At 42.8% G+C, this 23,598-nt stretch overlaps 1 protein-coding gene across 3 annotated transcripts; it reads right to left on the bottom strand.

The window, feature by feature from the left end:
* Nucleotides 1–9: 9 nt before the first annotated feature.
* On the bottom strand, nt 10–22,931 carry KDM4A (lysine demethylase 4A). Of its 3 annotated transcripts, none has more exons than XM_059853983.1 (22): nt 22,812–22,931; nt 22,332–22,484; nt 21,963–22,138; nt 20,680–20,794; nt 19,724–19,917; nt 18,241–18,290; nt 17,641–17,744; nt 16,446–16,583; nt 15,304–15,554; nt 14,329–14,519; nt 13,070–13,416; nt 11,217–11,337; nt 10,477–10,655; nt 8,040–8,244; nt 7,670–7,746; nt 6,905–6,960; nt 6,022–6,130; nt 4,947–5,135; nt 4,091–4,261; nt 3,504–3,623; nt 2,821–2,913; nt 10–1,807 (listed from the first exon to the last, which is right to left on the bottom strand). In XM_059853983.1, exons 2-22 carry the CDS (start codon nt 22,467–22,469, stop codon nt 1,667–1,669), a joined length of 3,165 nt encoding a protein of 1,054 aa, XP_059709966.1. In that variant the 5' UTR covers nt 22,470–22,484; nt 22,812–22,931; the 3' UTR covers nt 10–1,666. The 3 variants fall into 3 exon arrangements, with proteins under 3 accessions (XP_059709966.1, XP_059709967.1, XP_059709965.1); XM_059853984.1 differs by having other exon boundaries at nt 22,816–22,906; XM_059853982.1 differs by lacking the exon at nt 22,812–22,931 and adding an exon at nt 22,765–22,783.
* Nucleotides 22,932–23,598: the final 667 nt, after the last annotated feature.

Consider the following 23,598-nt stretch of genomic DNA (forward strand, 5'->3'; position numbering starts at 1 on the left):
GGCTAAAGATTTTCTGTATAAAAGTTGCAGTTTATTTCTTTTCTGATCAAGAGTTGTATCACTACTCAATACTACATTTTATTGCTAATCACAAATTGATGCACCGGGGTTTCAGAAGGGTTTGGTTTATAGCGTTCCTATGTAACAAAAGGAAAAAAGTTACAAATCCAGACTTTGCAGACACATTGCCATGTCCCTATAGAAGCAGGGATGCATTAGGTCTGTTTCATTAGAAAATTCTCCTCTTGAACAGTTTCTGGAGAACACACAATCATGATTTTCTCCAGTAGGAAAATCCACCCCACATTCCATGCAAAAAGAAGGTGGCCAATCTGCTCCACAGCCTAAAATCCCTTTCCTACAGAACGGGAAAGGAACATGTATTTACACTGCTCCTACTGTGGTGTGTTAATGCTTAAATTATTAGGAGCAAGTTGGCACATCTTCCAGGTACACCTACTACCCAGCTCAACTCAGCTTCCTATGGCTGGGGTAGCAAATTCTCTCCACCACAACTGAGACGTGTCCTAATACTCTATAAAAATGCTACAGTAACCTTTGCCAGACAGCAACACGGCAGCACTCCTGCTTCAGAAGAGCACTGCACAGCCTTTCAGTTAGAACACACAGCTCAGTGCATACTTCACCTGTCTCAGACCCAGTATTAGCTGCTGCAAGCAAAAGCCTGTGGACACACAATAGACAGTGCTGCCCCAGAGCAGCACTGCTTCAGATACCGCTGCCCTGTCATCCCCAACACTGTGATGCTTGGATCTCAAGAAGGGAGAGTTAGGACTGTCCCTTTATAGTCATATTGCCTTAGAGAAACTCAAAACAAACTCTTTGGGAGCTGAATGTCTAGTGGGAGCTGAACACCTATTCTTGTTAGAAGGCTGCACTTCACAAGGCTCCAGAGAGATTTCACTGGTTCTGAGGCACATACTATTAACAATTAAACTTATGATTAAGTAAGTCAAAAGCACTATCAGAACAAAAATATTAAATGGAAGGTTAAATAATTTGTCCTACAGGATTCAATTTCACATTTCACCTGTTCACACAAGCACCTCCAGTCTGTTCAGATTTGAACAGCCTACAACTCAACCTCAGAAAGGAGGTGCTGAGAAACAAGAGACTGAAGCTGCTTGCGACAAAAAAAAAAAAAAAAAAGGATATAAATATAAAAGAGGTTCCATTTCCAGCACCAGTAATACTGCCTGCTCAAGCCCAGGTGTGGTCACCAGGGAGACTCCTAAATTCAGGAACATTATTCAGTTAAAACAATAGACCACACTATTCTGCAGCTGCCAGGATTTCTGGCAACAACTCCCCAAAGAGTTTGCCACCTGTCAAAATTGTCTCTAAATAAAAAGCAAGACTGTTCAACAAGATGAAAGCAACATCCCCAAGCCAGCTTATTTGGTAAGGACCCAACTTCAGACCGGAAGTCTGCAGGCATCAGCTTCAGCAAATGGGATCTCTTTCGCTATACAACAGCTGCCTTACAGCTACTGCAGAGCATCAGCCTTTTAGCTTCCTTAAAATATAAAAAAACAAAACCCCAGAGGAAACCCTGGATTCAAAGCATCCAAATATGGCCTGTTGTACTGGAACGTTTAAATCCTTGGGGGAGGTGGGCATCTTCTTCCTCTGCCACAGGCAGCGTTTACTCCATGATGGCCCGGTACAAGGCAGGTTCAATATAATCTTCACGGTAGCGTGAATTGATCACTCTTTGTCTCTTCCTCTCTTGACTGACCTCCTTCTCTTCAAAGATCTCTGTGAAGCGCATATCTGAAGCGATTGACTAAGAGAAAAAGACAGAATTAGTCACTAGAGCACAGATGAAATCCCTGTCTCCAAATCCTCCAAGCCAAGATACATGGGAACATTCAGCTTTCTTCAAAAACTGACTTAACACAAAAAGAAAATTATTTAAGAAACTGGATTTACAAGTCTGGGGATATGTTTAAGTGAACCATAAGTAGAGATCTGAAGAACCTCAAGTTTCAAATGTAACAGAGCACTTAATTTAAATTCACAATCACTTTCTTAGAGTAATAAACAGAGTCAGCTGTTCCAAATTTCAAACAATCTAGTACAATTTCTGCTTTATGGAGCAGGCATGTTTAAACACCTGGTTACAGAACTCAGCTGTAATACATTCTTTCTTAAGCCTCTAATAGTCTGTGTGCCTGCCAACAGATCTGCATCAGGGTGTGCATGTTTGTGCTGTAAAGCAAGACACTCCAGTGAGCTGTTTGTAACTACAACTTTTGTAGTGGGAAGTGTAAAGCGGTGGGGTAAAACAGAGTGTGGGATCTCCACCCTTATTGATAATCAAAACTTAACTGGAGACACCCCTGAACAACCCTTTCTGAAAATTACCCCTGTATGGAACAGGTGTCTGGAGACTTGAGAAGGGGTCCCTTCTCACCTGAATTATTTTACAGTGTCAAGAAACAGCCAGCTCTTTTAATGCAACCTCACTAAGATCTTCTCAGAACAGAGGGTAAGTGAAGGAACTTGGCCATTCTTTGCAATGGAAGTAGACAATGGAACTTAGGAATGCAAGTATGAAAAGGCATGCTCTCTCAATCTGTGACTCTGTGATACAAACTCACACCCCCGCAGAAGGAGAAATTCCCTCCAGAGCGAGACAGAACTTTGTTTTTGTAGCCTGATCAACTACTGAGATTTGCAATGATTAAGGAGAGCACCAGATTGTATTTTGCTGCCGCCACATGCTCAGGTTGCTGTTCAAGCACAAATTAAAACAAATTCTACTTCTTTAGTAGAATTTGTACCCTGTTTACCTACCAGCCTTGACTTCACTCTCTTAGGAAGCTCCTCTTCAAGAGTGTATACATCATCCCTTTTCACCATCAGCTGTGAACCATCTTCAAATTCCACCTAGTAGAGAACCAGAATTTGTTCTGTCAGAAGTCTCAAGTTAGAACCACAGCTTTCTAGAAGTTGCCTTCTCCCCACTAAGTTCTCTCATGAAATAATCATCTACCACTTGAATTTTATAAGATACATATGCAGCTATGCACACTGCAACAGACTTGAATCAATGAAACCTCAATAATCTCATGACAAAAATAATCCAGCAAGTTTTGGGATATTCTTTTAACACCTGACAAGACAGTTTGGCTGTTCGCTATAATACAGCCTGAATATTCATCCCTTTGGAAGCATGAAAGGCATGGTGCACTCTCCCTAGAGAAAAGCAAAATAAACTTATTTTAAGTAGTTTAAACTACAGAAAGAATCTGATGAAGAATTGCAGACCAGCAGTTTTCAGAAGTGGGCACTTTCAAGTAGGTAGCGAGAGGTACATAAAGCTGCAAGCAATCACTTCCAGCAACTGCTGCCAGCATCTGTCATTGCTAACACAGAGTAACTTACCCTGGAGTGTTTAAGCATGACACCCCTATAGCAACCCTATCAACATGATTGGCTTGTTCTGAGTGATGAGTTTTTAGACAGCAATTTTGTACCTGGTACATCTGGATAGCATGTGATGCGACAAACTTGGCTCCATAAACTTGTCCGTCTGTCCATCTCACCTGCACGACTTCCCCTTCAGCAGGGGGACCTAACTGAAGACAATCTCTACTCTAGAATGAAGAGGGAAGATGGGAGAGACAAGGAAGGTAAGCAGCTTCTTTATGTGAAGATTCAGCAAACCACCAAGGGGTCACACTGCACACCACCCCAACAATTCTCCATTTCAGGAGATGGAGAACTAGGCTGAGAGACATCCAATTATATCATCTGCATTTAAATCCCAACAGTGGTAACTTCAAAGTATTTGACTGGAGATGGCATGCAAGTATCAGCAAGTTTTCTTTCAGGCCTACCATTGCTAAGCAGCCAGAGATTAGCAGCACTCCCTGTTATACCTGTCCCTATATGGCCTCAGTTAAGTCATTCTCAGGTAACATCCCTAAGGCCATCCTGCAGAACAGCTCAGCCACTACAGGACCCAGGGAACAATTACCAGATCCCCTGAGGTGTCTGCTCTACAGCAGCAAGAACTGACTCATACCATTGTCCTATACCACAACACCACTGCTCAACATACCACAATGTCCTCTGGGTACAGGTTATCGCTGAAGGAGCCATCATCAAAGTTGACCTCATAGAAAGTCTCCTTTGCAAGGCTGACCACTTCACACTGATAGAAGCGACCATTCTTGTGCTTACTGATGACTATCTGTCCAGGGGACAGATCCTGGAGTGCAGCCTTAGCTCGCTGAAAAGAGAAAAATCACTTCTTATACAATGACTCAATAACAAATGTGTTGAAGACCATGGCTGCAGTGCTGGCAGACAACAAAGCAAGGATTTTGGTTCAGGTGAGCTACTCTACTTCAGCCATCATCAGCAACATTTTAAGAGAAGTTCTGCCTCTGGAATGTTAAATACCTAATCTGTTATGTACTACTGTCCTTAACTTACTTAGTAAATTAGGTTCTCATTCTTCAGAGCAATGGAAGGCCCTTACAGAAAACATTCTCTAATAGATTGTTGGTGATTTTGGTTAAAAAGGCTGCATGGCAGCTTTAGAAACTAATCAATCACTTAAATGGCAAATTCTGTGATGACTCATCCAGACTGCTTGAGTACCAGCACTAACTCCTGCATATTAGGAATCACAGCATAAATCTCACTCATGTTTCTCATTACAGCAGCCACAGGAGGGATGTGATGCTTCCAGTCCTTCTGGTCTGCAAACCAAAGTACAATAAAGCACCTGACTAAGATCAGAGTAGCAGCAAGGTTGAGATCAGAATCCAAGACAAACACTGCTAGATTACATTATGTACTGTGAGACAGCCAAGCCTTCAATGAAGTTTCAAAATAATCACAGAATCAAAAACTTCTCAGTGCCTCCACGACACTGCAGTTCAAATCTTGGGAATAACACACCTACACACCTCAGCCTGAGATGGAGTCTTATGCCTGAAGCAGGTAATGAAGACAACAAACGGCCAGTCATCAGGCTGCATCATGACTCCTGCTGCTTGGGCACAGCTGACATGAAAGGATGTGGGACACCGGCCATGTGAACACTGTACACAGCAACCCGCAATTCTCTTTCTCCTTTTCTTGCAGAAGATGCATTTCTGTGGACATGAAACTAGAGATTATTGGTTGGTACTAGGTTTTACCACACACCAAGGGCTAGCTAACAGCTTATTATATAATAGCTGTGCCATTTAGCCTGTTAGAAAACACTGCTGTTTTCTGACTAAACAGAAGCAGGCAGCTAACAGTTTTAGTTTATCCCAAGGCAATAATTCATAAAAGTAAAGTAATGAAATAGAGGAAAAATGTAAATTAAATATCTACCAGCTCAACACGAACAAAGCATGCAACCTAAAGATGCCAGTAACAGATCTTAGATTAGATCAGCTTGCAATGCTCCAACTCAATAGGACCTTTCAGCACTTGACTAAAAAGTTACATAAATACAAGCAATAACATTAGAAGAATGGGAAATTACCACAGCGGTAACAGTTAAAATTCTGTCACTACTCAATTGGGCCTTCAGGGCAGTTGTAGAAAAAGAATGTTATCTGCAATGCATATGCACAGCAGAGTCATTTTCCCCTCAATACTGAGATGTTAAGAGTTAAGTACAGTTGCTTTCCTGCTGAAGACCTTCACCCATTACAGGAATGCCTCACATATCCTGAAGCATTTCAGTGCTCAAAAGCAGTCAACTAAGCAAGTTGAATACTAGGGAGGAGAAAAACAAGCATGTTACCTGCCACACACTGAAAACCCTTTTGCTGGCTCTTCATGTGAATAAACACATACTAGAACAAGGAAAATTAAAAAAAAAAAAAGGCAATAGGAGTAACTGCCATCTCTCATACAGAGTTGAGCAGATTATACAGTTCAGTCTGGAGACTGAACCAAGATGACTTGGGTTTGATGGGATAAGCAAAACCCCTCAGATTCTGAATGGATCAGAGACACCACTGATGCAGCACAGGTGATCTTTACCAGTCTGAAACGTTGCAGGGGGATTTTGCCAACATCTACAGGACTTCGCTCTGCGATGTTCACAAATTTTGCCTCCAGTACAGCCACAGCACACATCACATGAACCCACCTGTCAGGACAGAAGAGAGGAAAAAGAAATGAATATGCACTGAGCCAACAGAAGATGCTTTGGAGTTTAAGTAAATACAGTTCTGTTCAAATTTGTCATATAAACCACAATAAATAACCTCTGAGGATGACCAGTGTAATCTTCTGAATGCTACTAACAGGTCACATGTAGGGCAAACCCAAGATTTCTTCATACTTAAAATCTACAACTAACAGGCTTAACAGGAAAGCAAGTCAGTGACTCCTGTATAATAAAAGGCTGCATGGCCAAGCTTCATTTATTTCATGGTGCTACAAGTCTGCCCGACTACTATATTGCATTCAAATAACTTTAGATGATCCGCCCAAAGGACACAGGACAGGCAGCTGTATGCACATGTTGCTGTAGAGGTACCTTGAATTTCAATGTTGTACTAAAAACTATGGCTGCCCTTTGTCATTACTGTAACCACAAATAAAGATGGAAAATCAAAATCCTCCATAGGGAAGGTACTGAGAGATGTTAGTTCACTTGGAACCTTATTTTTATGTGGTAGGTTATACCTCTACATGTTACAGCTCTATCAAATGCAATGCAATTCACAGCTGCTACCAACAGAATGAGAACCAGGCATTACCTAAAGACGTAAGAACTGCTTCGTGAGAACACAACGGTACACACAAAGTGTGAAGGGTGCTGTTAGTCACTGTTACACCAAATGCAGTTTACCAGCTTACCCTCGGATACTTAGAAACTGAGCCTCTCCTTAAAATCAAGAAAATCGGGAACACTCACTTGTCATCATTGGCTCTCTGCAATGCTCCTCCTCTTAAGGAACACAAACAGCAGTCCTGGAGTAAAGAAGAAAGCATTAGCTAGTGCACAACACTTGCTGCAGAACTTCCACCTCAAAATGCACATCCAGAGGAAGAAAATTATTTTGCTGTCAGAAGAGAGCTAACTACCTTGTACAGATTAGCTCCTCAGCTCTCAAAAGTTACTGCCCTTAGGGCAACAAATACAGACTCCAAGTCTGTTGAAAGCAAGCAGAAACTACCACTGAAGGGTCAACTTGTTTGTTATGGGTTCCTTTTACACCTGCAATACCCTATATCCTTTCAGGATGAGCAATTGGCTCTGGAACAAACATAAGGAAATAATGATCAAAAGGCTGACCCATTCCACTGACCTAAAGTCTATACAGCTGGTTGAGGGAATCCCATTCTTCTTGCATTCTTCACATGTGCATACCTGCCTAATTATTAACACAAGTTATTTTCTGGCTTAGAAATAGTAGCTACCATAAACTCAGACAGAAAATGGAGCTATTCCCACATTAATGCAGAACATCTTCCCTCTGAGCTCAGCAACTTTGCATTACTTAAAAGGATAACATTATGGTTTAAAAGTACCAAAACACAAGAGACTGGCTCCTAAACATTCTCTAAATTATGTTCTTTTCACAGGATAATTAAAAAAACCAATACCCACAACACTATGTGAACTAACTTTGTAGCCAAGCTCCCAGATCTACCAGACTCCATCTGTGAAAAACTTTACCTCTTCTAACGCATTTTCTGTACACCGGGAGCACATCCAGTCTTCAGTGGCCTTGTCAGGGGATACACCATAACAACCTAGAACAGACACATCTCATTTAGGAGTTTATTTAAACTCAAACCAATTTCCCTTGGGCCCAGAAATAAAGCAGAAATCAAAATCAATAAGCCCCAGGATGACGCCGTGTATTTGAAGCCACCCATGGAGCCAACTGCTTACCCCACAGGCCAAGACCCAAGTATTTATTCCTCTGCTAACTTGGGCTGAACTTGGTCTATTTGTAAATTAGATCAGTGGCAGAGGCCTGCTATGATGTACAGGCTCAGTACGGAGAACACCAGGGCTTAGGGTAACACCAGGATGCACTCACTTGCATGAACACAGACATGGCAGTTCTTGCAGGTGATGAGTACGCTGGTTCCATCTTCCTCCAGGTAGGGAGTTGAAAGATTGAGGTCAGTGCTGCAGCCAGTTGCAGTAAAGCACATTTCAGGAATCAGGGGTTTAGTTCGGATCTTCCCATCTGCAGCAGCTGGAGTTACTCCAGAGTTTTGACTGCTGCCTTCACATTCTGCCTGTGAGGGATGAATTTAAATTTTACAAGTAAAATAGTCTCACATTATCTTTACTCACACATTATTTCATACATATATCCAGTTTAAAGAAAAAAAAAAGGTACTGAAAGATCATAGAGTTGGTAGGTTAGGTGAAAATAGAGTTACGTTTATAACTATTTATTACCATGCATAGTTTTATTTATAAAATTCTCAGCTGCTGTGGCTTCAGAATGAAATTAATTTCTACTCTACTTAATACTACACTGAAAGTCTGAATTGCATCCCTCTAATGAGCAACAATATACACATCAAACTGCTTTTTTTCTGACAGAAGAATCACCAAGCCCACCTCATGCTCTGTAGGCAACACCTCTTCTGCAAATTCCCCCTGTAATAAAGAGGATCACAACACTGCTATTCATCAGTGTACACTTATCTTATCTCAATATGAAGGATTACCAAAACACAAATAGACACCTACTACAATCCCCATTACTTTTTCCCCAGTGTAATTTGGAACAAGTCAAATGGGCTTTAAAACTAATTTGTTCCTGGAAAATAAACAGATTGAAAATGCAGTTTCCCATATAAAGCTCAGGAGACTTTCAGGCTAATCTTTCATAATTTATTCTTCTAAATCACTGTCAAATCAAACAGCTAAGACATTCAAAGTTTACAGATGTGTATTTCCATTAAAGCTACTCCTCTGAACACTCTAAAGAGAAATTAATTTTTCTCTTTAAAAAAATGTTTAAACCACCTTTTGTACCTTTTAGGCTACCACAAAAGTAGCTTGCCTAATCTTTTAAAATTACTTTTAGCAGAAATTGCAGTAGCAGAATGAATCTACACTGTCCGTCCTACAGTGCCTCAAAAGCAGGGGAGAAAAAGTCCAGGTAATGCTCACAGTTGGAAGGAAAGGGACATCTTTTCTTCAAGTCTTGTTTAGTCTAATTCTGTAAAACTTCATTATTTAAATTTACGTTGCATGTCAAGCAAAAGACAAAATGACTGAGGGAAATCTGTACCAAATTTTAAGAAAATAATAACTTTTTTTCCCCAAGCAGCAGATACTCTTCTTCCCAAAGGAAAGTGCATACTTGTCTGGCATTCTGTGCCAATTTTTTATTTGAATGGGTAACTGAAGTGAGTTTCCAGAGTTGCTCCAGACTTTCTGAAATTGGAACAAAGACTCTAACCGCAGCTCAAATCTTGGAAGATTTTCTGCTCCACTGCCTGGTGTAGACAGACATTTGAAAACCTGCAGCTAAGAGTTTTCTGCTCAACAGCAACTTACAAAAAAGATCTTCAGGGAACTTCAACTGTCCTCAAATTGCTAACTTTATATCTTTCAGCACTAGTAAAATCTTCATGTACCACACAGTTCCTAAGGAGAATTTCCATTCCTAAGAACTTACTCTCAGACAGAAATAGCAAGACTGAACAGAAACTATGGTCTGTGGTTTTCATTAAAATTAGGAACTATATGAAATATAAATCTGCAACAAAAATGTGAGGTCTTTATTTCCAAAACTGTGGTGAACATGTTTCTAGTGCCACCACAGCTATGCAGCCATCACAAATGAATCAAATATGCTTAGTGTATGGGAAGGGTCAAACTACCTCAAAGTTGCGGGTCAAACATACAGACAACTGTTCAAGCTAACTTAAATTTATTTATCTTGGGTAAATCAAAAAATTCATTGAGGGACTCCTGCCTGCACATTTATTCAGCATGACAAAAACTTCTGCAACCCATCCCATGCTGCTGTCATGGATACACTCCAAGACCAGACAGCTGTCAATCTATATTATCTACAAACACAACCCTAAACTCTTTTAAGTAAAAGGTTTTCTTCCTTGCCAGCTCATCAAAGACCATGTACTATGAGAACACCGAAAGTATTTTCTTAAAAACATTTTAGAAGTGAAGAAGTCAGTCTGGAAAGGAGAAGTGAGATTTTATAGTCAGCTCCAGCAACATTTAAGCTCCATTCTGTGGTTTGAACAAAAGCCACAAAACACAAAAGCTTCTGCTGAACAGCTGAGCAAGCCCCTGGGAACCCACAGGGGCCCATCACAGATCTAAGGATGTTTACCCACTTGTGCTCTCCTGGAACAGCTCCTGGGGAAGACTGCAACACTGACACAGTTTTTGTTAACTGGCAATATACAAACCCACATATTTAAAACCACAGCAGCACCTACTCTGTTCCCTCTGTGATAGCATGAAGTGTCTTGGTTTCATACCTGATACGCCTGGAAGAGCATACAGACAGCACAATACGGGGGCTGCTGCGCCATGGTGCGATTGTATTCTTTCTCAGCCTCAAAGTTTGGCGGCCGATTCTGCCACAGCTGGCTCAGGGGCTTGGCCCATGCTTCTGTCTCCTCAGCCTCTTCTTCAGGAGTTAGCTGCTCTGATGCCTCTGTGATAAGAGAGCAGTCACGCAGTGACTGTATGGCCTTTTATAGATGTTCTTCTTGTAAATGAAACTAAATAAGGCAAGAAGCTATGAATGGAGATGAAAGAAAGACTGCCAGAAAGAAACTGACAGAAGGGTGATGGAAGCCAGTAACTCAGTCTCCTTTCTAAGAGGCTTCTACTAATCAAGCAACAGGGGAGAACCAGCTCCAAATTACATCTACATCAAAATTAAAATCATGCTCCAAAGAATTTGGCATTAGAGGTTTTTTTTTAAATCCCAAATATTTACATCAGTGACTGGAATATTCTAAGGCAGACGCAGTTAGGCAACAGTCTCTGGTACCGGTTTAATTTTGCTTTCCAAAGAAAATACAGGAAAGAAAGATGACACCATTTGAGAGAAAAGTTTAAAGATACAATGAGATATGCACCTTATCTAGGAGGCAAAACTGTCACTTACTGACTCCTGTTTATCAGCAGTTACTTACTAGAATATCCCACACTGCCCACAGAAGCTGAGACCCCCTCTCCAATTTCCCAAGGAGCACAAGGCTTTACTTACCATCATCACTGATGCAGTCTTTGACCAAGAGTGGGTGATGACGGGGGAGTTTGCTCAATGGCTGGCGACGACCCTTGGACTTCTTACTCTCCTTCATGGAGCTTAAGTACTCCTTTCCCACCTGGACCAGGAAAGAAATTCAGCTGTCAGTTAGCATGTGCCCTTTTGACACCATTCTGGAAGGAATTTACTTTGAACTTAGAGAAACTTCTTCAAAATGCACACATGCTTCCACAGTTTCATTTCCAACAAAGTAACTTCAGCTCTAAACTCTTTTTCAGAGTGCTCAGAGCACTTCTGCTATGAAAAACTGGACAGAGCTGTACTAGTTCTGTCAAGTCAGCAGAATGGACACTTTTCACAGGTCCCAGTGTAGCTTTTCATGCATGTCTGTTTCTTTAAAGAATCATGTAAAAGACAGAAACAAAGAAAGACAAGTTGGATGTTCAACTTAAAAGAGCCATGATAAGAAGTCTCATGAATTCTGGAGAAGCCTCAGTTTGTGTGTCACTTAAAATATTCCAAATTTAAAAGTAAAAACAAAACAAAACAAAACAAAATCTAGAAAAAATACAGAGCTCACAGACACGTCAAACTAAAAGGGTTATTTTAAATGAAAGACACTTTAATCCTTTCTGCTTATTAATTGCCTTGATGTCTTACCAGACAGACTGGAAGAAGGAGATTGCAAGAACAGCTATTTCCTCTTCCCTTAGCCCCATACAAAAACAAGTGACACACTGACAAAATTACTACTAACCTGACAAGCAGGTCAGTAAAGGTAATGATTTCATCAGTCCAAAAAGTTTTCCTGTAGGTAAGAGCCTACCCTTTTTTAAAATCTGCTGTTCTTTTAAAAGAATAAGTAAATCTTGGATTAAATACATCCTACTTATGTTTAAATATCTTCTTTTCATAAATGAAGCCAGAAGGGAGCATAACAATCATTACCTCTGTTCTCTTAAACAGAGTTGGACACAAGACTTCCAAGAAATATTGAACTTAGCACTCACAGTTACCACCTAATGGAAAATTTGTTTCAAAGTACACCACCCTGGGAAAAACAATCCACACCCACTAAAATTTCACCTTTTCCATGTACAGAGCATGTGATTGAGACATCAGTATCTGCAACAGAATGTCTTCAGTTTAAATAGCCATGACAACTCTCTCAGTTTCAGCTTAATTATCAAGATTGGTCTATCTGCTGTTCCTTTGGTGTAATTCTTGACTTCTCAGAAGTCATTACTGGCCTCCCATTCTCTAAACACAGATTTAAACAAGAAAACAAAATATCGGAAAGACACTACCAGATAAGATTCTAACTCTTCTCTTAGGCTGTTTTATTAAACATTCATTGTCAGCTTTTTAACACTCAGATTTCCATTCTCCCAACCAATATTTTTGTTGTATCCTCGTCTTTTAAAAGGACACAGAGATGTATCCATGTATGCAATTTTATACTAAAAACTCCTCATCACATGAATGTGCTTGCAATAAAAACTGGAACAAACCAGATTCATTTTAGATACAAACAGGTGTCTCTTAGTACAAAAAGACCTCAATCATTCTGTAACACTACCAAGTCAAAAAACATTAGGCTATCCTTTCCATTAGAGCACTTAAATAGTTTAGACAAGCTCTCAAGACAGGTGGTCTCCTTGCTCACTTGAAGGGCTAATTATATAAGGCTTTAATGTGAATTCTTGTGTGTTGAGCAAAACCCAGAGGTGCAATTTGCTATGCACCAGTGGGATGAAATTGTCATCTGCACAGATAGGAAGTGTTGTCACAGCAAATTCCTGACCATGGAATTACAGCCCTCCAACTTTCAGTTCTTTTGCCTCTCATACCTCTGTCAGTTCTTGCTCATTGACACTGGAGCTGGCAGTGGCTTTCCTCCCGGAAGTCTGTTCGCTGTCGGAGCCGCTGGCATCCCCCTTGGCATAGCTGTGCACTGTGAACACCCCGGCTGGCCCAGGAACAGTTCGTTTCGCCAACAGATCAGACGATTCCGAGTCTGAAGAGTAGGAAGGTGAGCTGGACTGAACGCTGGATGTAGCACTCTGCTTTGAAGCTGGCAACACTGAAGTGGAATTTGAAGCATGTGAAATGGAGAGATCCAGTGCAGCTGCTTCTTGCTCTTCTTCCTCAAGCTTCACCGGTTTCAATTCTTCAAATTTGGCTGAGTCCACACGATCTGGAACAAGAGACAGACTGACTTTTTCTGAAGTCTGAGCAGAAAGAGAACATTTCTGCAACTATTTGCACAAAGCCAAACAGAAAAGCAAACTACTACACGCAAAAAAGCAACAGCACATCATATAAAGAGTAGCTGATTAATTCAAACACCTATAAAGTCATACATTGCTTAGTCAGAGAGGATAAAAGCATCTGCCCATTGCCTCTCCCGTCACAAGAACCAGGGTATATAAATCAAAGCATCAGACAGTGAGTTCAAATAAACAGAGATGATCCTTTATACAGATGTGTACGTAGTTAAAAGAGCCCAACTCCTGGCCATATGTTACTGTGTGTAAGAGATTACAAACATTCATGGAAGACTTACTAGAAAAACAAACCCAGAAACCAATAGAAGATTATTAAATACAAGCTGCAAAGGGCTGGAAAACAAAATACAACAGGGGGTATCACATGTGTTTTCTTTGTTCCTGTGTTGTTGCACAGGCCTCTTGCTCCTCCCCTAATAGCAAGGATAACTCATCCATTACAAGCTACATGAATTTTGTCCAGCCTACTTATTACAAAATTACAAGCAACATACCTGTAAAGCATACCAGACCCACACTACCAGGAAGTGTGCATATGTTTTACTAAGCAATTCCTACAAACAGGTCACATTGCTCAAGAGAGATAAAAAGGAGCTCAGACTACTGAGGCATCTAATAAATTTCTGTATGCAGGCAGGCAAAATAAAGAATAAAAACCAAAAACTAGAAAATGGTACTATTCCAAGTCTTATAACAGTAAATTTCTGAGGAGCTATACCAATGGCTCTGACAAACTAGCGTCTGCTTTTTTGGACACACAAGCATCCTACCAACTAGCATCACACTGAAGAGTGCCCCAGACAAGCCTGGCACACAGTTACCTGGAAGTTTGATCCTTTGTTCACCTTGCTGCACAAATTCACTTGTAGGCCTCTCACGAGGCTCTGCCATGTCTGCTTCATACTGTGTAGAGCTCAGCTCCTCCTTGGGGAAGGCCTCACTCTCACTCACCTCCTGAGGCACTTCCAGGCAGACCCTGTGCCTTTTTGTTCCTATGCGGTGCTTGGGGATGCTGCAGAAGACAAAACCCTGTGTCAGGTTAGCAAACACATAAATGTGTTACATTTCTGTGTGAAAGCAAAAAATACAGTCTGGTTTGGACCAGTGTTTTATGAGACAGCCTCTGGAAAGCAAAATAGTTTCCAAATTATTCTGAAGTGTTTTCTTTGCCTTTACAGAGGAAAAGTCAGTAATCCCTAAAGATGACTTCTCAGCATGCTAATCGTGTATTAAGGCAGCTATGCTCTCTCTAGCCAGGCATTCTTTACCTTAAACAAAAAAACTCCCTCCAAACAAAACCCCAAACAAATCAAACCTAACAACAAAAAAATCCATAGCTTTAGGAACAATAACTGGCACTGACTAAAAAAGATTTGACTGCAAAATGTAAGATGATTAACCTGTTGACCCTCAGCAACCAGGAACTGTACACCAATACCACAGCTTGCAGCACTGATCGTACCAGAATTTGCTAGCAAGTACTGTCCCATGATCTCAATACAACCCCTTTTTCTACTGGCCTGTCAGTGCAGGGTACACACTGCCAACCCAGGCTTTGGAGGTCTGTCCCAAGATGAAGAACTACCTTCCAAGCTGGTGTGTTTCCTGCCTACCACAGACTATCTATTAATGTGAACTTAAATAGTAAAAAAATATTAAGAGTAAACCCTGTCTCTTCCAGGAAAAAAGATTATTGCTAACTCTCACTGTTCTATCAGAATGGCAAACATTTAATTGCAACTGGATTCAAATTCCAAGAACCCAAGAGAAAAGCAGAGGATTATATAAAGCTGTACCTTTTCGTCTCATCCCCATCCACCTCCTCTTTACACATCTCTTCTGTTTCCATCTCCTCAGCATACTGTTTCCCACTCTTGACTTTTTGCATGAGATCCCCTTTAAGGAACTCTGCTGCCTCTGGGGTTGGAAGAGCGTGGTCAATGACAGTCACGTCCTTCCCAGCTTTCCAAAGCTTGTAACGATCTGGCTGGTACTTCCTCACAAACACATCCATGGAGATCTTCACCATGTCCTTCCGACATGAGCACTGAAGTCACACAAAATAATAAGGTAAGGCCAAATACTTAAAAATTCTACTCTGCATTTCTCTAGCATTTTTCTTTCAAGACTTTAAGGAAAAAAATCCCACACTCACATGTAATTGAGCCCCAGAACTCTCAAGACTTTCCCAGAAAAATCAAAACGGTATATATTAGGTTACTAAAAATGGCAGAAAAGGCAGCAAAAAACAAGAATCAGAAAACCAGATGTTATCACAACAGCTAGGACAGAAAGCTCATCAGTCGTTTTACACAGTTGCTGATAGAAGCTGAGTGTTTTAAAATGAACTCATATAGAAACAAGCCACAAAACCCGAGACTATAATGAAGAAATCAGAGCCACACAAACCCTGAGCCTACCCAGAGCAGTAGAGGTTCCCTTCCCCTAGGCATGGTTACAACTAGTGCTTCAAAGCATTCACTTCAATGTAGCTTCTGGAAACGTAAACCTTGTCTGACAGGCACCTCTACAGGGATGTAACACTATTCACTTTAAAGATTCAGCCAAGATACTTATTTTGATAAGTCATTTAAGTTACTGAAGCAGCATTGCAGGCTAAACAGTCAATAAATAATGGTTAAAATAGTGGAGAAAAATACTGATGGGCTCTGCCCACCAAGCATACTCTTTTACCTGTGGAAAGACAACCAGCTCCAGGCTTTTCTCTGAAACCTCGCATGAGTAGCACAGACTTACAAAAAGTTATACAAAGTTACAAAACATGTTACATGCTATCCATGATTGACACAAGGCACTAAGCAGGACTCTGCCTGGATGTTGCTACTTTATGAGAAAGCAGACATCACATCTTAAAAGGCTGGAAACCACTCTCCTAAAACAAACAGTGGGGGCTTAATGATGCCAACAGACCACTCACCAGCACCGACTGCTTCCCGTACTCAATCCACCGAAGAGTAGCAAAGTTGGTAGATTCAGCACAGTTAAAGCCATGGTTAAAGCCAGCATGATAGCTATAAGGAAAGGTTATCATGAACTCTCCAGCCTCCTGTGTCACCTAGAAGACAATTGAGACATCACAGTGTTATTCAGAGTCTAAGAAGGTACTTGGTGAATATGATTAAAAGGAGCTCCTGTACCCCCCTCTGCAGCACACCCAAAAATCCAACTCACAGATGGTGGCTGGAGCTCCCTTCTGCAATGGACATACTACTGACCTTCACTTTTATGCTACTTATGTTAAATATCTGTTTACTGAAAAGGCACGCTCAACAGTTTTTTTACTAACACACAACACAACTGGTCAATTTAGCACAGAAATGGCTACACATACAAAATACCATCACCAACTATATTAAGTTCAAAAAGATACTTATCTGTATCAGCTATAGGTTTGGCTGAACAGTGTCTAAGCTTGAGTAAATTTCTATCCACACAGAACTTGAAAATTTACTGTTCACATTAGAGTACAAATCTCAGTCAGCCTTCCACTGCATGCTCTCCAACATCCACCTCCCCCCACCTTTTCCCCCCCCCCAAAGCTTATGACAACAAAACCCTTCAGCTGCCCCAGCAGATGATACAGTGTTTCTGAATAAGAGCTCAAAGACTAGATCTTTAATATCTGCGAGTGGGAAGGGGAATGGCAGGTCATTACCTGAGAAAGTAAGGAAGCCTATAAAGTTACTAATGTAATTAAAAAATTAATAGGGGACAAGCCTTATTTTCTATTGAGGAAGCAGACTGCAACAAACAAAATTAAAAGGGGAAAAGGGGAAACAAAAAAAGAAAAAACTCACTTCACTGAATACACATCTAACAGTGAAGTGAATCTAACAGAGGAGATGATGTTTAGTTTTAAGTTTAAAAAATAAAAAAAAAAATCAGAGACAACCAAGCTTTTGTTTGTAGGAGCCCTTGACAGATTTTTCAGTTCCAAACTCCGTCAGGCCCCAACTACCAGACAAATGGAAGTACAATAGGAAGGACTGCCTTATACCCTGCCTCTTTCTATTTTCCTCTCTAAGCATCTGCTACTGGCTGCTGTCAGAAGCAAGACAAGGCTGCAGGAACCTCTTGATCAAGCTGGTATAACCACGATTAGTTTTCTACACCTTATCAAATGGAATTCCGTATTTCTTCAGAATTGATGGAGAGATGAGAGTCATCTTGTGACGGAGAAATGCTTCACAGCTTTGGGCACTTCCTGGGAAAAAACCTGTTTAAAATAAAGACAAGGAGAGATGTTACCATTGTGCTTAAACTACATTTATTTTTCAGCAGTTTTACGAAAAATTACTGTCTAGACACTTTTTCCCTACAAATATGGATCACCTTATTTGAAGTGTGCTAGTTTGCATGCTGAAAAAAAATGACAAATCCCTAAGATTTATCTTTTAACAGCTGCCAGTTTGAAAGAACATAAAAAAGACCTCAAATAGAAGGATCTCCCCTTGGCCATAACTTTCCAGTTTTAATAATCTATAGCCAAGGATTTTCTCATTTAAGGTCAGACAGACCACAAGTTCATTATTTGTAATGTGACAACTTCTCTTGTGTGTATCCTATAAGAAAACATTCAGAAGTAATGTAATCTATATTCTAAAAGGCAAACTATCAGTTCAGTCATGCCAATGTTCTCTAAAACAGAAGAAACCCACTGCAGTTGTCCATCCCACCTTTATTAAAAGGCAGGACATGAACTGCCTGATTACCTTTTGCAAGTCTCTCCAGCCTTTTCCCATGCTCTGGAGGGATGGAGTACCTGCAGTTGTAAGAACAAGTCTGTTAAGTTCAAGTGACAACAACAAAATCTCAAAGTCTGACTGGAAATTGTAATCAGTCATCAAGATGTGAATTACTTTAAAAAAAATTTCTCTATCTCTATACTTGTCTTTTTCAAAAGTTTGATATAAATCTAAAAATCTTCATTGAGGACTTGTACCTTTCTATCCCAAGAAAAGTCAACATGTAAAAGCTGACCATTTCTTTTAACAACTTTCGCTCAAGCAATCAAGGAAGTAAAAAAGTCTGATGCACATAACTAGCAGATCTGTGCAGCAAAACATGAATTGCAATGAGAAAGGGAAGAGTGCTTCCTGAACTGTCTCAGTTCACAGCAGTGTACTCTCAGTATACTCAGTGCAAGGAGGAACACAGGGCAAGAGAGAAAATGGAATCACCTCTTTCAGCTGCTCAAAGATGGGACTAGGTCAGGTGTCACATCCTTAACATGTGCATAACTCATGGAGTGCTCTTTAGAGCTACGTCTCTCCCTGTACACACCTTTTTATGGGTGCCACAAAACTCCTGGCTGGTATGACTACCATAAATAAATCAAACCACTTCGTTTGCTTTCGCTCTGGAATACAGTGCTATATTCTGAATAGATTCCTTGCAAAACTAATCAAAGATACAAGCAAAGCTCACTTCTTCCAAGTACTACTGTAGAAGAAGCAATGGCCAAATAGTTCAACAGACTGAACTATTCTGTTTCATGTTTCTCTGCTACTGCCACTGCATGGGGCTGTTCATGGGTCACATTGTGCTAGCTATTATTTGTTTCTTCAAATTTGTAATAAAAGGCAGCCAAAAATACTAGTTTCCAACAAAAGTGCCGTGGAAACAATTGCTGAAGCTACTTGAAAAATTCATTTGTGAACAGAAGGGCATGATTCACTCTTAAAATGCAACCCATGGTACAGAGAAATTCAAGAGCCTCTCCTAAAAAGAATGGAGAAAGCTCAGACACTGGACAAACCACCCAGTGACATCCACTAGTTTGATGTTTAGATATATGATAAACAGCTACAGTTCAAAGTCTATTAAAAACTGCCAGTTCCCCCAGTGCCTGTGTGATCATACCTCTGGTATGGTCATTTTAGAGCCTCAGGAAATTATAAGCAAGGTTGCCAAGTTTTGGCCCTACCACAGCAGACAGGATCCATACTATACTGTAATTCAGAAAAACTCTCTACATCAGGACAGCAACTAGACCCTTCTAGAAGGTTACCAAACAAATTCTACTGAGGACATGCATTGCTCTGCAGCTCCTTACGTGTTCTTGTCATCACAGAGAACTGCAGAGCAAGGCTGGAGAACTGATAATTATTTTAGTGAACTCTTAGCTTTGTGACTGACTCCAATATTTTATGGTACTGCTTTTCTACATCTAGAAGATTCCTTAGAAAATCTTACCATGACTTGGGTTCCCCAAAATGCAAGTAATTAATACTGTAGAGATCCATGTCCTCGGTGTGCCAAGCAAAGGAAGTTTTCCACATGCCAAAATATAGGTAAGGAGTATTCACTCCTTCAATGGTTATGCCACTTTCATTCTCAACAATATCCAGGATTGTATTCAATCTGCCAATATTCCATGCATCTACATGCTGAAAAAGTCAAGCCTCATGTCAAACAAGGATTACAAAGTACAGAATCACATAGCTGAGATGACAGTCTACAAAAGCTTAAGAGACACTTTGAAACAGCACATCACAGAATGACACAGCTCAAGCTGCGAGCTAGTTCACCTAAACATTAAGTTCTGCATGGTGGCTTGCACAGTGATTGCTTACTGGCCTTTAAGGAGGGGAAAAAGAATCACCAGTCAAAGTAATGATTACAAAGGAGAAATAATCATGAAGCTACAGACTTAACAGAGCAGAGAACAATAGCTGATGTTGATTGAGTCTGAGCTGATGTCTGAACCCTCTTTAACAAAACCACTTTTCATTCCAAACATCTTTTAAAAGAATAAATCATGAGAACTTAGGAGACAAGCCAGCAGAATGCAAATTGTCTTTTTACAGTTATCATCCTACCACCTAATGGCTATAGAGCTGTCCCACAAAAATACACACACCAGTGGATACCAAAGCAGCATGTATCCACTGATGAACCCTTCCAACCCTCATATGCCTTTCAGGACAAAGCAATGCTTGGGCAATAGTGGTTTTTGCTTCCTTACATTGAAGTGCTAGCAAAGGTCCCTTAGAATGCTTCCTTTGTCAGCTGCCTACTCCAGAAGCTCGAACTATGCTAAGACTATCATTAACTCGTTCCAAAAGGTAAGAGTCAAATGCCACATTAGTATTTATGGAATGCAATGTGCCAGGATAACTGTTACCTGAAAACCAGAACAGCTTCCTTACCTTGTCGTAGAGCGTGCCATTAACGTCAGCCCCATAGATGGGGGCATTGAACGTAAGGTTCTTCCAGTATTTTCGTTCAAGGTCTTCAAAGTCCGTGTACCGGGGTGTGCAGTACCTGAAAAAAACAAGAAAGGTACTAAAGATTATGCAGCTTTGCAGTCTGATATTTGACAAGTCTGACCCAATGTTTTCCTCGGCTAAAAGAATGGAAAGCTACAATAAAAATACCTAATGTGTGTTACCAGCCAGATGAGCAGTGAGAGCAGTCATGGCTGTTTCTGTGACACTTTCGAACGGAACTTTCAGGAAGAAAATGACTTTCCCCATTTCTCAGTTTACTTTCATTTTTGCTTTGTGCACTTTTCCGGGGTCAGAAAAATTTCACCTTCTAGCTGCAGCTACTTAGAAGCAACAATGCAGTCAAAACCAGAAAGGATACAAAGAACAACTTAAAAAAACCCCAAACAAACCCGAAGTTTTCTGCCACTGTGAAACTAGCAAATTTTCACAGACTCACCATGGTTAAACAGGCTCTGTTTACCAACAAAATACCTGCTCTTGATGCTCATTCCCTGCTAACTATATACTGGACTATATGTAGCTCTAGGGGATCAAATTTATTCTTAACAACATCTAACGTGTGTCTATATACATAGATTCCAGACAGTTACATACAAAATGTAAAACAGTAACTTTCATCAAACTATTCTATTAAACACAACTCTAAAATACCTGGTCCGTACTGCTTTTGAAAGCTAAAAAAAGCCTTGATGGACCGACTGTAGCTGGCAATTCCAATGCTATTTCTAGTTACTGCAAAGGCTTTTTTGCTTTAACTCCTTTTCGAGTGATCTTCATCCCCTTTTTTATGTCATGAGCACTCCTTTCCCCACTACTAAGTATTTCAATGGTCTAGCTACTGGGGACAGACAGGAGCCCACAGCACAAACAGAAAGTTCTGCTGTCATTACACGTCATCTTGCTGTACAGGTGACAAAGTGACACAGGTCCCCATGCACACAGCCCGCTGCACAAGCAACCTCACCTGCCTGGGGCATGATGTTCACACTGCTGACCCCAGACCTTACCGAGGACCTGGTCCCTGTGGGGAGCTGTGGATGCTCCATCCTTACAAGTGTTCAAAGCCTGCTTGGATGGGGGCCTCAGCAACCTGTTCTTGAGAAAAGAGTCCCTGCCTCTGACAAGGTGGGGAACCAGGTGGTATTTAATGCCCCTTCCAACCCAGACCATTCCTAACTCCACGTGCCCGAGACCGGCCATACTTGTCACTGTTGGCGATCCTGCGGAACTCGCGGACCGTCATGGCCTTCTTCTGGATGTTGTACTGCGTGAAGAGCCCGGACTGCCCCGTCACCACCTGCTGGATGGGCGCGGGGATGACGAGCTCGTCGATGTCATCGTAGCACTGCCGCGGCTTCCACTCCTTAGGCGGCACGATCTGCGGGGACACACGGGCCGGGAGCGGCGGCCGCGGCCGGGAACAGCGTCAAACTCGGGGAACTCGGGCCGAGCCCCGGCCGGGGCGCGCCCGCCCCATCGGCGCCGCGGCGTAAACAAAGGGCGGAGGCGGTCGGTGCGCGGCCCGGGGCCGGCGGCGAGGCCTCCGCCCGAGGGAAGAGGGAGTGTCGCACCTTGGCCAGGCCAGCGCGGTGGGCGCCCTGCGACTCCACGTAGGCGATGTAGCGGCTGAAGTCGCGGAACTCCTCCATGGTGGGGCGGAAGGTCATGATGCGCTGCCCGGGGTTGAGGCTCTCCAGCTCCGAGGCCATGATGCCGGGCCGGCCCTGCGCGGAGGAGGCGGGGGTGTCCTTGCGGGGGGCGGGACACCGTACCCGCCCCTCCCCTCCCGCCCGCCGGCCAATCGCCGCGGGGTCCGCATCGGCCCTGCCTCCTCATTGGCGGAGGACGCGTGCCCGTCAGTAGCCCACGGCTCGCTCTCCCTCTCACGGCGGAGAACGCCACCGACTCACCCCCTCCTCCCCCCCCTCCTCCTCCTCCTCCTCCTCCCGCCCGGCCCGGCCCGGCCGGCGAGGCGGAACCCGAGTCCCCGCCCGCCGTGCTCACGTCGGCAGCGCGTCCCGCTCCTCTGCTGTCCCCGCCGACCCTCGTACCTACGTCCGTCCGACGTATCCCTCCGCACCACGCGGCCAAAGAACCCTGCAGACCGCCGACGCCACCGCGGCCGTGCCGCTCCGCCCGAACCCCGCCCTGCCGCCCCGCCTCTTCCCTCCGCCGCCGCAGCCAATCGCTGCTCACTGCCCTCTTCGCAGCCAATAGGAATTCGACGGTCGCCCGGGGCCGGCCGGCGAATCAGGAGGCCGGGCGCGGGGCGGTTGCTAGGCAGGCGGGCCCAGGCAGTTGCTAGGGGGCGTTCGAGCCGGTGCCGCTTCGGGGCACGCTCAGCCCGCGCAGGCACGACGGGGCACCGGCATGAGGCCGCCGGCATCCCACCCGTATCCCACCCATATCCCCTCTGTATCCCGCCCGCTCTCCGCTTCCGGGCCTCGGGGAGTGTCGCCGGGTGAAACCGATCCCGGTCCCGCGGGCGCTCAGCGCGAAGTGGACGCTAACCCCGAGTATTTGGGTGCTGCAGCGAGCGGGTGAGTTTCGGGCGCGGAGCGGTGACACCCAACAGACATCTGCCAGCCGAGCACACGAACCCCGCTAATCATACTCCTACAGTTTCCGTGTGTAAACAAAGCCAGAGTAGAATTTGATACTTGGCAAACGCTTGGCAGAGAACGCAGACTGAAGCTGGAGCAGCACCAGGCCCGGCCCACGCCAGGGCGGTCGGCCAGCACCGTCCGGCCATCCAGAACCCTGGAAAAGCCGCCGCAGCCAGCGGGTGCTGCCAGGAATCCGCCAGCGTTTGTGTCAGGGACTGGGACCTGGCAGTAC

This window comes from Haemorhous mexicanus, chromosome 9 (genome assembly GCF_027477595.1).
Source record: "Haemorhous mexicanus isolate bHaeMex1 chromosome 9, bHaeMex1.pri, whole genome shotgun sequence".
Taxonomy (NCBI): domain Eukaryota; kingdom Metazoa; phylum Chordata; class Aves; order Passeriformes; family Fringillidae; genus Haemorhous; species Haemorhous mexicanus.